The following is a 13,564-nucleotide window of genomic DNA, read 5'->3' as shown; positions in this document are numbered from 1 at the left end:
GTGTTGTTGTATCTTGATCACCATTGCTGTGGATTTTATTCAAACTGTATGCTTTTTAAATTACTTTTAAAACTGTATTTTAAAATTTTTGTAATCTGCCCTTGGGACATCTTGGTAAGAAATATAATAACAATGGTGGTGATAATTTTGTTGGTTGTAGGGGGCTAAATAATTCCTATATGCATGAGAGCTTTTTATTTTGTTAGTTATATGTAAGTGCCCAGTTTTGCATGTTACCAAGTGAGAATATATAAATAGCTGGTTGATTCCTCCCTCCCTACTTAGAACAGAGCTTTTTCTTCTTCTAATCATGCTAATTGGCAACCAAGCCCACACACATTGGTTCAAATCCAAGTGCTCTTGTTAGCTTGGTTTGTCAGTTAAGCTGCTCAAATTATAGCTCTCAGCCAGGATCCACAGAACTACTGAGTTTCAAACAAGCTGCTTTCCTTAGACCAGTAGAAATTTGTCTTTGAACAAATGACCTTTCCATGCCATGCCACAAACTGCTACAGAAAAACTTCCCTCAGTTTCAAAGGCTGTATGGCCAGGCTGTTGTTAGAGAAAAACAAGCTTCCTTGAGCTTTTGGAACCACTTCTGTGGCTCACTTGATCCTGACCATCTTGCATTAATCTTAAATAATTATCATAAAATTAATTACACTTCTTAAGGACTGAATCATTCCATTTTCTTTATATAAAAAAACCACACAACTTGGATTTTAATATTCCAGTTCTGTTAAAACCAGTGCAACTCTTCTAGCCGAAATAGTTTGATGATTGGCCTAGAGAGTTAAAGACTCCACCAGAATACCAGAAAGTTATGTTAACCACAGTCTCGAAATACAGCTGGCTAAAAGAGCACAACCAGAACACTGTCCATCTGCAGAACAAATGTTTTTGAAGCCACTTCTTATCTGTGAATATTTTAATTATATTTATTTCCTAAAATTTATACACACTGCTTGAAGGAGAGGGTGTAGAAAGCTTAAAGTGTTTTACAAAAGATTATAGTGATGATATTTTTTAAAAAAGGATAACTCTATTCCATTTATTTAGTCCGAATTTATAACCCACCGTCCCTCCCCAAAAGATGGCCAAGAGGGCTCACAATAATAAATTGCATGAAAACAACACACTAACATATTGCAGACTGCCATTAAAACCTGTAGTGTAGAAACAGAAAACTATCAGCCAAAAACGTGAATCAATAAATACAAGTCTCTACATGTTTCTTGAACGCAAGTAAGGACAGGATTGCCTTATTTCCCTTGGGAGTATTTTCCATAGCTAGGAACAATCCTAAACAAAATCTCCTGGGAGTTTACTTATGAGTAGTAGACAGATTTAGGATTGTAATAAGTTCCATTTTTGGACAATCAGAGCAGGCCCCATGGCCCTATGTACTAATATATCTGGTATGGATTTAAATGTTAACATGTTTTATTTTGATATGTTGTTGTGAAGTGTGTTCTTCACAGGGATTCAGTGAAAATATGTATCTGAAAACATTTATCGAAATTTTTAATTCATTGGTACAGAGAAATTTTGGCACACCTGTTTAAATCTGTGCAGTTTAAATTAGCTTAGCCACTACTCTACTCACTTAAATCTCCTTGATTTCAACAAAACAGAGACACAAATAACTTTTCCAAATTTGGGCTCCTGTAGATAATGCTCAAAGGTAAAGGACCGTTAGGTCCAGTCGTGGCCAACTCTGGGGTTGTGGCGCTCATTTCGCTTTATTGGCCGAGGGAGCCGGCGTATAGCTTCCGGGTCATGTGGCCAGCATGACTAGGCCACTTCTGGTGAACCAGAGCAGCGCACAGAAATGCCGTTTACCTTCCCGCCGGAGCAGTACCTATTTATCTACTTGCACTTTGACGTGCTTTCGAACTGCTAGGTTGGCAGGAGCAGGGACCAAGCAACGGGAGCTCACCCCTTCGCAGGGATTCGAACCGCTGACCTTCTGATTGGCAAGCCCTAAGTCTGTGGTTTAGACCACAGCACCACCCGTGTCCCCTAAATAATGCTTAGGATATCTTAAAAATGAGCTGCTATCTTTCAGTTCCACCCGAGTGCTTCTTAAACACATATAACAGGAAAATTAACTGCTGACAGATACTGAAGTAATTTTGACACAATGCAATAGACTATTTTTAAAAAATAGGATTCAAAACTCTGTGGTCTTATTTGTTAGTTCATCTGTTCTGTCTGTGAAAATGCTTTTTTAATGCTATTGTCAAAATAAAACACACACCAAAAAAAACCCTGATGCTAGTGTTGCTAGTTGGCAGCTGGCCTTGTTCAAAGGAATGTTGAATGACTCCTTGCTTGAATAGAGATTATAAATAGACCACAAATTAGTTGGGCAGTGTTGATGAAGGAACCAAATGTCTCACAGTGTGTTGTAGCTGTTGATAATGTTATGAAGAGGAGTAGGTTCCCCCCCCCCAATTTTATTTAGACCATAGCATTTCAAAATGTTTTTGGTTCTACCAAAACCTATTTTGTCTGTTATTAAGAAAAGCAGGCTGTAATGTAATATATTACATGTTCTGTGAACAAAAATATTATTAGGTACACCTTCTTCCATCTTTATATTCAACCTATGTGGCTGAAATTAAAAAACATGTTTATTTTATGGAGTTTCCATTCTGCCTTTCTCTTTGAATGGCCTCCAGGCAGCTTTCAATAGCAACAACTACTACTGAAAAAACAACAGCCACACACAGTAAAATACAATACTAAAATAATAAACTACTGGAAATTTACCAGTATATAAAAAAGATAAGAAGTAAACAACAGTAGATTAATTATCTAAAATGCCAGTAAAGTAATAGGAGAAGATGTGAATTTATAAATCAAATGGGCATTTGATTTGGTGTACAAGTTATCTTATAATGAAGTGAAAGGCTCATCATTTATATATAATTCTAAGGCTGCAATTTCCCTATTGAGTATCATGGGTTGTATCTAACTAAATTATACTCTGAATAGACCCACTGGAGTTAATGGGTCTAGTCATTTCCATTAATTTCAGTGGGACTATTATGAGTATGACTATTGTTAGATATGACTCAGTGAGACCTACCTCTGGGTAAAGATGAATATGAAGGCTCTGTTAAGTACTGTTAGGTCCTACTGTCCTCTAGAGCAGTGTTTCCCAACCTTGTGCCTCCAGATGTTTTTGGCCTACAACTCCCATCATCCCTGACCACTGGTCTTGCTAGCTAGGGATGATGGGAGTTGTAGGCCAAAAACATCTGGAGGCACAAGGTTGGGAAACACTGCTCTAGAGGTCCAGATCTATGCTTGAAATGAAATCAAATGCTCATCTTGAAGCACTTCTGTCAGGTTGCAATGGCTAATTGTAAATGTAGTCTGAAGGTGTAGTCCGTAACCTCGAAAAGTATATAGCAATCTTACACTGAATCTAATGGGTCTAAGACATCTCACCCATTTACTACCAGCTGTGTAGTTATTTTGTTTAGTTATTTAAATCTAGTGGTCATTCACTATTTTGGGCTCCCCCCAGCTATCAACTGTGTCTGCTTTACATAAGCCTTTCCAGGTTGACATTTGTCTCCCATCTTTTTCTTTCATATGTGGCTGTATCTGGTCCTTCGTCCTTCTAGTTTTCCTTCAGTCATACTTTGAACTAGTTTTTCATTTCTTGGGATGTTTCCAGTCATTCTATCTTCTACCTGATGAGACAAATAATGCACCTTGCCTCATAGTGAATTACATAGAATTGTAGAATTGGAAGGGACCCTGATATGGCTGAAGGATCTTCATAATGATCAGTCCGCAAGATCGGGACCTTAGAAATTACATTAAACTCACAAATGGTTGCAAAATATTAATTTTTAGTAAAAGATTACTGTCAGAACTGCCGCTAGGTCCCAGCTCACAGAGGACCAACGCCCAGTGGATATTATATACAAAAGTCTTTATTGAAGTTTAGTTTCCATTTCCAAGCTCTGGGCGCGCAGGCCCACGTCTTAACGCTAGACCGGCTAAGTCCCCTCTGACTCACTGCTCCACCCACACCAGTTTAAGATTCTAGCCCGGCTCCACCTCTTGCGCTGCTCTTTCCTGCGTTGGGTCCTTCTGCCCTCTGGGGTTCCCTCCTTCCTGGACTCCTCTGACGCGGAGCCTCCTGAGTCTTGCCCCTCCCTCCGGCGGGCTTTAGGACCTGGCTCCCTTCCCGGGCTCCCCGCTGTGCCGCGCTCCTGTACATTTGAACTTGGCGCGCGCGCCCAGCCGGTGACTTTCCTTCTGACCGTTTCCCCGCTTCCTGATGTGGGTGTTGCCAAACCTGACTCCTCTCCTCCCTCTGGTGGTGAGGACACTGGTCCCGACTCCTGGGACTCCCCCTCCCCACTGCGCTCTGGTGGAGACGCTGGCCCTGATCTCCAGCTGCTGTTCAGGGACTCCCCGCTGGCCCCTCCCTCTTGAGGTTTCTCCCTTGGAATCTCCCTTGCTCTGGCCACCGGCGCTCCCTTCTGTGAGTCCTCCGATTCGCTAGAGAGGCTTGTGGAATAACTCTGGCCACTGTCACTGCCTGCGCCCCCCTCGTACTCCTCCTCCTCACTCTCCATTTGCTCCCCCTCCTGTGTCTCTCCTTCTGAACCCCTGACATCCATCCCCCCCTCGAAGCCCCCCCTTCCCCCCTCCCCCTCTTCCGGTGCGGGTTCCGGGTGCTCCATTGTTGTAGGGGTGAGTCCAGGATACAGCTCGTCCCCTGAGGCTTGCAACCATCGAGATAAGTCCGGGAAGTCCCCCATGGGCTCGTCGACGACGACCTCCTCCGCTTCCATCTCCTGCGCGGTGTGCTCGAAATCTGCGCTCGACCCCAAATCACCCAAGAGCCCTCCTCCCCCTGTTGCTTGATGGGGGGGACTCCCCGCTGGCCCCTCCCTCTTGAGGTTTCTCCCTTGGAATCTCCCTTGCTCTGGCCACCGGCGCTCCCTTCTGTGAGTCCTCCGATTCGCTAGAGAGGCTTGTGGAATAACTCTGGCCACTGTCACTGCCTGCGCCCCCCTCGTACTCCTCCTCCTCACTCTCCATTTGCTCCCCCTCCTGTGTCTCTCCTTCTGAACCCCTGACAATTACCCATCTGAGTTCTTCACAATTAAAGTAGAAATAATATTTTAAAAGGTGGGGGGTCACAGTTGGTGAAGAAAAGATATTCTGAGATAATAAAACAAGATGGCTCTATTAATATTTCAGATTGTCAGTGCCAGAGATACAGTATTTTTAAGTGTTGGTGGCCATTTTAATAATAAATTTGGTTCACTTTGATTGCCATTCCGAAATGATAATGATGGCCATTCAATGTATTACTCAATGACATAAACCTTCTTTCTCTTGCAAATGAGCTTGCTCTCAAGGGAGTGTCTTGGTTTCCTTCCCATTGAACCGCGTTACAACTCGTGGATTAGATCCAGAAAATATGTTGATTGGATCATCTCTCCAATGTTCCATCCATCAGGGATAGGCTTAGAATAATAGATTTCATCTAAGCCTCACATCCGTGGCCTGGGTTTAGTAAATTTCACGTTAAGAAAAATCATCTCAGTTGCAACATGTCTCAGTGAATACGACAGAACACCTTTTGAGAAGATAACTATTTGTCTACCCTATGCTTTAAATTAAACGTCCTTTTTCAAAATGGCAAATCTCAACAAATTATTGTGAGCTGAGCTCTTGTGGTTTCCCCCAAGAAATACTTGGATTACAAGCAAGAGTTTTTCTTAAAGTGTTTTTCAGTTGTCCCGGGGACTCGCTTTCATTATCTGTGTCATTACTACTACCGTATAATCTGAACATAAAAAACATGGTGTTTGTAACAAATGACTTCACAGGCCTGACAGTTATAGCACTACCATTTCAAGGCTGATGAAAAATTTCCCAGGCAGATCTTGGATCAGGTTTACATAAAACTCAAACAGGAAGCAATTGCCACCACAATCCACATTAAACCGAAAATGGTCAGTGTAACTTCATCTGCATTTTATGTCCTTGCACGGCTCCCTTTTTCTCAGCTGGTGAAATGCCACACTGGCTTAGATTAGAAAAACAAGTTTGTGTTTCTCGTTGAGTTCATTCTAGATATAGTCTCAGGTTTAGCAGTGGGAGTTTTAGTTTGTTTGTTTGTTTGTTTATATATTGTTTAAAAGGAAATTGGAAAAGTTTCTTCCTTCATTGTTTTGATTGTTTAAATGTTATGTACTTTGTAAATTTTTACGATACCTAGGGGTTTGTTATTGCTTTTTTCCCAATGGGCTACTAATGGAAGTTAGCCTGTCTACCCCATGTGCTAGATGCTGTTACTATAAAACTGCCTTTGACTTTCACACCTCTCAGGGGACGAGTAATTGTTGTGTTCAAACAGCCTGTAATTGTGATCCCGCTGGCTTTCTCAGTACGCTTCTGGCTATTAGAATCATTAAACAACTCAGCACCTGTTAACAGCATTGTAAATATTCAACCTTGCTTGTGTGCAGGTTGAGCAGAATATAGGAGAAGGCTTACAGAGCCCAGCCTCATAAATTAGAGCTGCTGACAAGTCAATTATTGTGAAACTGGGTTTCACTGTGAAATAAATGAAATGGTGCACTGACAAAAAGGTGGGTTGTCTGTTTGCAGCAGAGGGGAAATAATGACTGGATGATTCAATGCAGTGACCATGAAACTGCACTGTTTTTATTCTTTATCTGTAATTAAATAGTTAGATAATACAGTCACTCAGAAGCGGGGGGCTGATATATAGTGTATTTTGAACGTATGAGCATTCAAACACCTCTGATTTTCTGTGGTATGCTTTTTAAAGTATTGGATTAATAAAATCTTAACTGAGAAGTACATAATCTCTCTGGTTGGATTCCTATTCTATCTAACAGAATACAAGCATTTTACTTGAGATCTCATGAAAATGACTTTGAAATCCTACCTATACAGCTCAGTCTTGCGCCTGTTTACTCAACACTTAGGCGGACTGCGTTCTGTGGGGCTAACTCTCTCTTGTGTTAAGGATTGGAACCTAAGATTCCTAGAAGTATGGCTATTTTGGATTTCCTTTAGCTGAGTTTTTCTTTTAAAAAAAGGAAGGTATATTAAGAGCTATGTTTTTTTATTTTAAAAAGTGCCATAGCTTTTGTATTTTTTGAGATTTTTTTCCCACGGATTAAGTGCTTTTTAAAAAATAATTCGTATTATACAATGCCTTCAACTATTTCACCAACTGCATTCTTGCTAAATTAGCCGTTGTTTAGTGCCATACTGTAGTTGTGAAATGTGTCTAGCGTTGGGACTAGAAAAACAGCCAAACTCTATGAAAACAAAATTAAAGGCTTGGCAAAATTCACTCCTTAAACAAAAGAAAGATTTTCAGCTTTTCCTTATATTGGTAGGATCACGACAAAGCATTTTCACACACCATTAAATTATCTATAATTCCAGTTTTAGGCTGCAATCCTGTAACCTTTACCTGGATGTAGCCCCACTAAACTTTCCAGAATTTACTTCTGAGTAGAACGCAGGTGGCGCTGTGGGTTAAAGCCTCAGCGCCTAGGACTTGCTGATTGAAAGGTCGGCGGTTCGAATCCCTGCGGCGGGGTGCGCTCCCGCTGCTCGGTCCCAGCGCCTGCCAACCTAGCAGTTCGAAAGCACCTCCGGGTTCAAGTAGATAAATAGGGACCGCTTACTAGCGGGAAGGTAAACGGCGTTTCCGTGTGCAGCTCTGGCTCGCCAGATGCAGCTTTGTCACGCTGGCCACGTGACCCGGAAGTGTCTCCGGACAGCGCTGGCCCCTGGCCTCTTAAGTGAGATGGGCACACAACCCCAGAGTCTGTCAAGACTGGCCCGTACGGGCAGGGGTACCTTTACCTTTTAGAAATGAATAGGCTTGTCCATAAATGTAGCTTTATTTGAATATACAGGTTTAAAAACAATGCTGCAATTAAGATAAATAATTTTGCAGCAGTAGTTACTAACAGTTACCTTTAAAGCACAAAGGGACATCAAAACAACGGACCCTTGAAACATACATCCTGGGGGAAATAGGAATCTGGATTCGAATAGCAGCAAAACTAGTATTGTGCACCTACTCAAGCTTTAGACTTGTATTCCCTAAAGTTCAGCTCTTCCTGCCACATGACAAGCCTATTTTGAAATGTGGAAAGTTTAAAAAGCAGTTTGTGATATGACCTGGGGCCTGCTGTTGAAAGGGGAGGAAATTAAAAACCTATTAGGTATGTTTAATCATTTGGGTACATCTGATGTAGTTCTTTTGATCCTGGCTTGTGCGAGTCAGCTACAATTTTATACCCAATTACTTGAGTGTAAGTCCTAGTGAACTCTGTGAACTTAAATCTGAGTAAGTATTGTAAAGCATATTTAGGTTCAACTGAGAGAGATTTAAGCATACCAATCCCATTGAGAATTAAGGTCTTATAGTCTCTTAGTTTTTGGCTAGATCATGCCTTCATTAAATCAGAATCTAGGCTACTGAACATGTGGTTTCATTAAATTTTGTATAACATTTTTAATTATAAGCTTGGGATAGGTGGTCATAATTTTCTTCAACACTCGTTTTATCTTTGTATATTTTGTGTGGCCATGATAAGTAGCCATTCACGTGAAATGCAGTTAAGACAACACCCATCTCTAACGCACATTAAGTAACAGCCTTGCTTTTTCTACTCAAAAACATATTTCATAATCTATCGCAAATTAGTGCTCCACTTCCAGGTTTTGTGTGTATGCATGAGTGTCAAACAGTGCATTTCATTAAATAAATAAAGGCCTTCTAGTGATTAATCTGAGCAATAAGCTTCCTGCTTTCTCACCCATTGTCTCATTTGTTCCTCCTCCTTTATTACAGGGAGGATTTTGTTTATGTTTACAATGTGTACTAACTTAGCACCATTGGACCTCTCAGCTGCCATTCTGGGATCATGAAATTGCAGGACTATGGCTAAGGTAGTTGAAGTCCATTTTATCCAAAGTTCTGTAATTTCATGTTCCCAGCATCATACTGATTGGAAGCCCATCTCTGGACTCTCAGCAAGCCACCGTTTTTGGCACATTACATGAGTTTTGTTGGGAGTTATTTGGAAAAGCAAGAATAGTGATCCAAATTGTATCTTATTTAAGAAAATTAACGAATTGACAGTTCAAAGAACACTTAGATTTTGTGTTGATATGCATGAAAAAGAGAAAGATAATGCACAAGAATTAAGAGCAGAAACTGAAACATGAAATGAAAAGACTACAACAGTGCTGGGGAACACTACTGTTTTATATTAATTGATTTTTTTAAATTAAAGCTAGTCCATTAAAATTGGGTGGTTCTGCCATATATTTATAAGAGATATTCATATTCCACTTCTATTTCTTTATTTGCAAATCACACATTGCTACAGAAGTGATTTGTTAAAGTGACTTATTCACACATTTGTTCACATTTTCTATCCTACATAGCAACGTCTCTAGTAAATATACACATTGTATTCAGCTAGCTAATAATGTAATAACGTAAACTAGCTTCTTATGTGATCTGCTCAAGAATAATAAAAAAGCACATGAATTTTGCTCTTATTGCTAGGAAACTGGCCTATTATGCAGCAGTCCAGAATAAAATATTTGTTTTAGATCTGTTTTTGTTACATGTTTATCTCAATGACTACATTCCTGATTTGTATAACAGTATATACATCAAGAACAACAAGGAAAGAAATCAGAATAATTAGAAATAGTGCAAAATTATAACACAGTTTTGTTGGTACATGTACAAAATAATTCAGTCTGTTGTGTAATCTTCAAAGCACTACTGGGAAGAAGATGAGTGGAATTGGGTATCTTCCAGCAGCCAGAAAATAACCATACATATTTGTAATGTTTGGTAGGTCAAACCTGACAATGAAACCTTCATTTTTTAAAATTTAGGGGGTTCCATGTTCAGGTGGGGCTGGAAATGGCTCTTGTTGTTGTCATCTTAACTGGCCACATCCCTGCAATCATTTTAAAATCACAGTCAGGCAGATGTAACATTGGATATGGTCATTGATTGCCACCTATAATACATGACCATTCTTACTTTAGTCATGTTCTTTCTAGTGTTACAAGAACCTTATTTGTGTCAGCACTATTTTCAAAGCATCTAACTCTATTACATTTTCATTTACACAGTTATTATAACTTAGATGCCGTCAGCCATGACAACATGAACAAGTTCCTTTCAAACCTTGTGGAGAAATCACTCGTTGATCTGGAATACTCTTACTGCATTAAATTAGGGGAGGTAAGGCTAATTTATACTTCATAAAAAGACTGACAAGAACTGGGCAGCAGTAATATTTATTAGGGATTATCTTTCATCCTGATGTTTGTTGAATTATGAAATACATGTAGGCTGCTGTGCGACCTCCCGTTGCAGCTACTGAGGTTTTGCAGTTCCTTTGGCATTTGAACCAGTAACATGCTGTTAAATGTATTTGTGACTCAGATCTCGCTATTGTGAAGTTTTTAAAACATAACACCTCCATTAGAATACTGCATAAAATGTGCTTACCTCCAGGAAAGCACTAAGCACCTTGAATCATATTTATCTAAAATATATATATTTCCCCATGTGTAACAGGACGACCACAGCATTGAACCTCTGACTCATGGCCGCATTGCGTCATATTACTATTTGAAGCACCCAACCGTCAGGATGTTCAAGGATCGTTTGAAACCCGAATCTAGTGTTGAAGATCTGCTCTCAATTCTGACAGTAAGTTGCTATTTTGTTTGATTAATTATTGGATTAAATAATTCTTAATCCAAATGAAGTAATTTTTAGCTCATCCAGCACTATAATGAAATGGGCAATACAGATGTGAAGACCACTCCCCGTGGAATTTGATGGGTTTTATGCGGGAGGGACGCGGGTGGTGCTGTGTGTTAAACCACAGAGCCTAGGACTTGCCGATCAGAAGGTCAGCGGTTCGAATCCCCGCAATGGGGTGAGCTCCTGTTGCTCGATCCCTGCTCCTGCCAACCTAGCAGTTCAAAAGCGCGTGAAGTGCAAGTAGATAAATAGGTACTGCTCTGGCGGGAAAGTAAATGGCGTTTCCGTGCGCTGCTATGGTTCGCCAAAAGTGGCTTAGTCATGCTGGCCACATGACCCGGAAGCTGTACGCTGGCTCCCTCGGCCAATAAAGCGAGATGAGCGCCACAACCCCAGAGTTGGTCATGACTGGACCTAATGGTCAGGGGTCCCTTTACCTTTACCTTTATCTTTACCTTTACCTTTACAGTGATAGTACAGGAATGTACAGATGTTGAAAGTAAAGTATTGTTTTCTTGGAGTAATTATCTTGATTACCCTTTTATTCAAAGAAATATTTCACACTGCTGAATATTGTTAGATGTCATGTTGTAATGATGGAAATTTCTTTCATGGTTTTAATTTTAAACTATGTCCATGCCAGCTTAATGTATTGTCTGGCAGCCAAAGGCAGCTGTTATGAAAGATGGAGCACATGTTATACAGTAGTATAATTTTCTTTTCAAAAAACCAAAAGCCCTGAAACCTATTGGCCAAGATCCAGAGAGCTACTTTGGGCACACCCAGTGGAATTTGTGACTCTTATCCCTTTGAACAGCAGAACCCCATTCCATATCACTAACCACTTTTGAAAGGCCCTTCAGTTTCAAAAGAAGTTTCACATGTGTCAGGGATGGCAGTGGGGGAGACATAAAGTTTTAGAAATCAAAATCCAAAACTCCTTTGGGTGTGCTCAACTGCTAGCTGTGTGATTCTGTGGATTTGGTCCATTAATGAGACAATCACTATAATTTCAGCTCCCATTCCCCGCGTTGTAACTTGTAGGCTTTCTTTTTGCTATCTGAAGTCCACTTGATCTTTAATTGTAGTTCATCTAGATTGTATAGTTTGACTTTTGCCAAGTTGGTATGGATGTTTCTGTCTTGGAAAAGGGCTGAACTAAAATTCATTTTAGTCCCTTGCCCAGTGTGCATGTGTGTGTTCTCCTATGTGTTGGAAGATTCTGAAATGGTGCAGGACAGTCTAGTATTATGCGTGATGAAGCCTGCACAAGGACTTCACTTACACAGTGGCATTTTCCCACCTCTTTGCGCCACCCCGCATGCTTACTCCAAGATTGGCTCAGAGTCAGGTGAGAAAAGTGCACAGAGGGGGAAGAGAGGAAGGATTGCTCATCTGGCAAGCAAAAATGCTAGCTCTGATGGAACAATCACTTTAGCACAGTGTTGAATTTCTTGCCTAGTATGTAGATGGTGCTATATAAATAATATGTAACCATCTCTATTAACCTGCAATGATAGCAATGGTAGCATCCTTTTCCCAAGTCACATATAAGCAACCCAAGGCTGTGAACTGCCTGCAGCATTCAGAGAACTTCTTTGCAAGTGTGGATCCTGCTTTTCAAGCAGGGAGAGAATGGATATTTTCAAGCTTGGATCCCCCATGAGACTCATGACTGGAATGTAGAAACTAAGGTATATAAGCTGTTCAAGAGGAATAGACTAAACAGAAAAGGAGGAGGAGGAAGGATGTGTACACTTGTGAAGAGATCCATGATCTGGAGCAAGGAAGGCAGATAGAAAGTAAATGGATAAAAATTGAGAAGAAGGAAACAGCAGTGACTTTACTGTGAGCACCTGCTGTAGACCTCCAAGCCAGACTTGGAGGATGCCTTCCTAGACGAGATCACCAGACATTCAAAAAGGAGAGATAAAGTAGTCATGGGAGACCTCAGTTTCTCTGATATCAGTTGGGACTCAACAGATACTGGGGACATTCTGCCAAGAATGTAAGGTCCAACAAATTCCTCCATTGCGTCGCTGAAGTTTCATTTCCCAGAAGGTGGAAGAAGCAACAACAAGGGGATCATCTATCTTTGACCCCAACAGGGAGGACATGATCCATGGAAGTACTGGGAAACTTGGGAGGAAGTAATGATGTCATCCTGGGTTTCATGATACAGAGGCAAGGGAAAGACATGCACTCTGGACTTTAAGAAGCCCGGTTTCAAAAAGTTTAAGGAACTACTGGAGAGATCCCATAGAGATACCCAAAGAGAAGGGAGTCCAAGATTCATGGGAATCTCTTGGGGTCCCTTCCAACTCTACGGTTCTATGATTTGATGAAATAAAGGCTGACTACTAAGTCCATTCAAAACTTGTGGACCAAACCTAAGTGAAATATATTGGTAAAAGCCATAAAAAATGAAATAGCCTGTAACTGACCTGGTTTAAAGTCTGCCCAACAATCAATAAGGATTCCTTTTCATCAAACATAGATTGCCACAATTGTTATAAATGAATTAATAGCTGTTATACATGAAGAAATAATGTTTTCCTTCCCATTGAAGAAGTTTTTTGTAAGATTGTTCAGTAAGTTGTTCTGATTTAGGTTTCTGTGCACTGGACAAGAATTTTCAGGATTGTAGTGAAATACATTTTTCATTTTGTTGCATCCTGAAACCCCTCATCTAGTGGGTACACACAGTGGTTATATTCAAACACT

The 13,564-nt window shown here is 40.5% G+C and overlaps 1 protein-coding gene across 1 annotated transcript in view; it reads left to right on the top strand.

Moving 5' to 3' along the window:
* The window catches only part of ASCC3 (activating signal cointegrator 1 complex subunit 3), a 214,471-nt gene that overhangs the window by 156,285 nt on the left and 44,622 nt on the right, over window positions 1-13,564 (top strand). The window contains exons 35-36 of the mRNA XM_083731023.1: window positions 10,198-10,309; window positions 10,649-10,783. Coding sequence (XP_083587149.1) covers window positions 10,198-10,309; window positions 10,649-10,783 — 247 coding nt within the window. The remainder of the gene's footprint in view (window positions 1-10,197; window positions 10,310-10,648; window positions 10,784-13,564) is intronic.

The sequence above is a fragment of the Podarcis gaigeae genome (assembly GCF_964106915.1).
Source record: "Podarcis gaigeae genome assembly, chromosome: 3".
NCBI classification, from domain to species: Eukaryota; Metazoa; Chordata; class Lepidosauria; order Squamata; family Lacertidae; genus Podarcis; species Podarcis gaigeae.
This window is presented reverse-complemented; position numbering and strand designations above follow the sequence as displayed.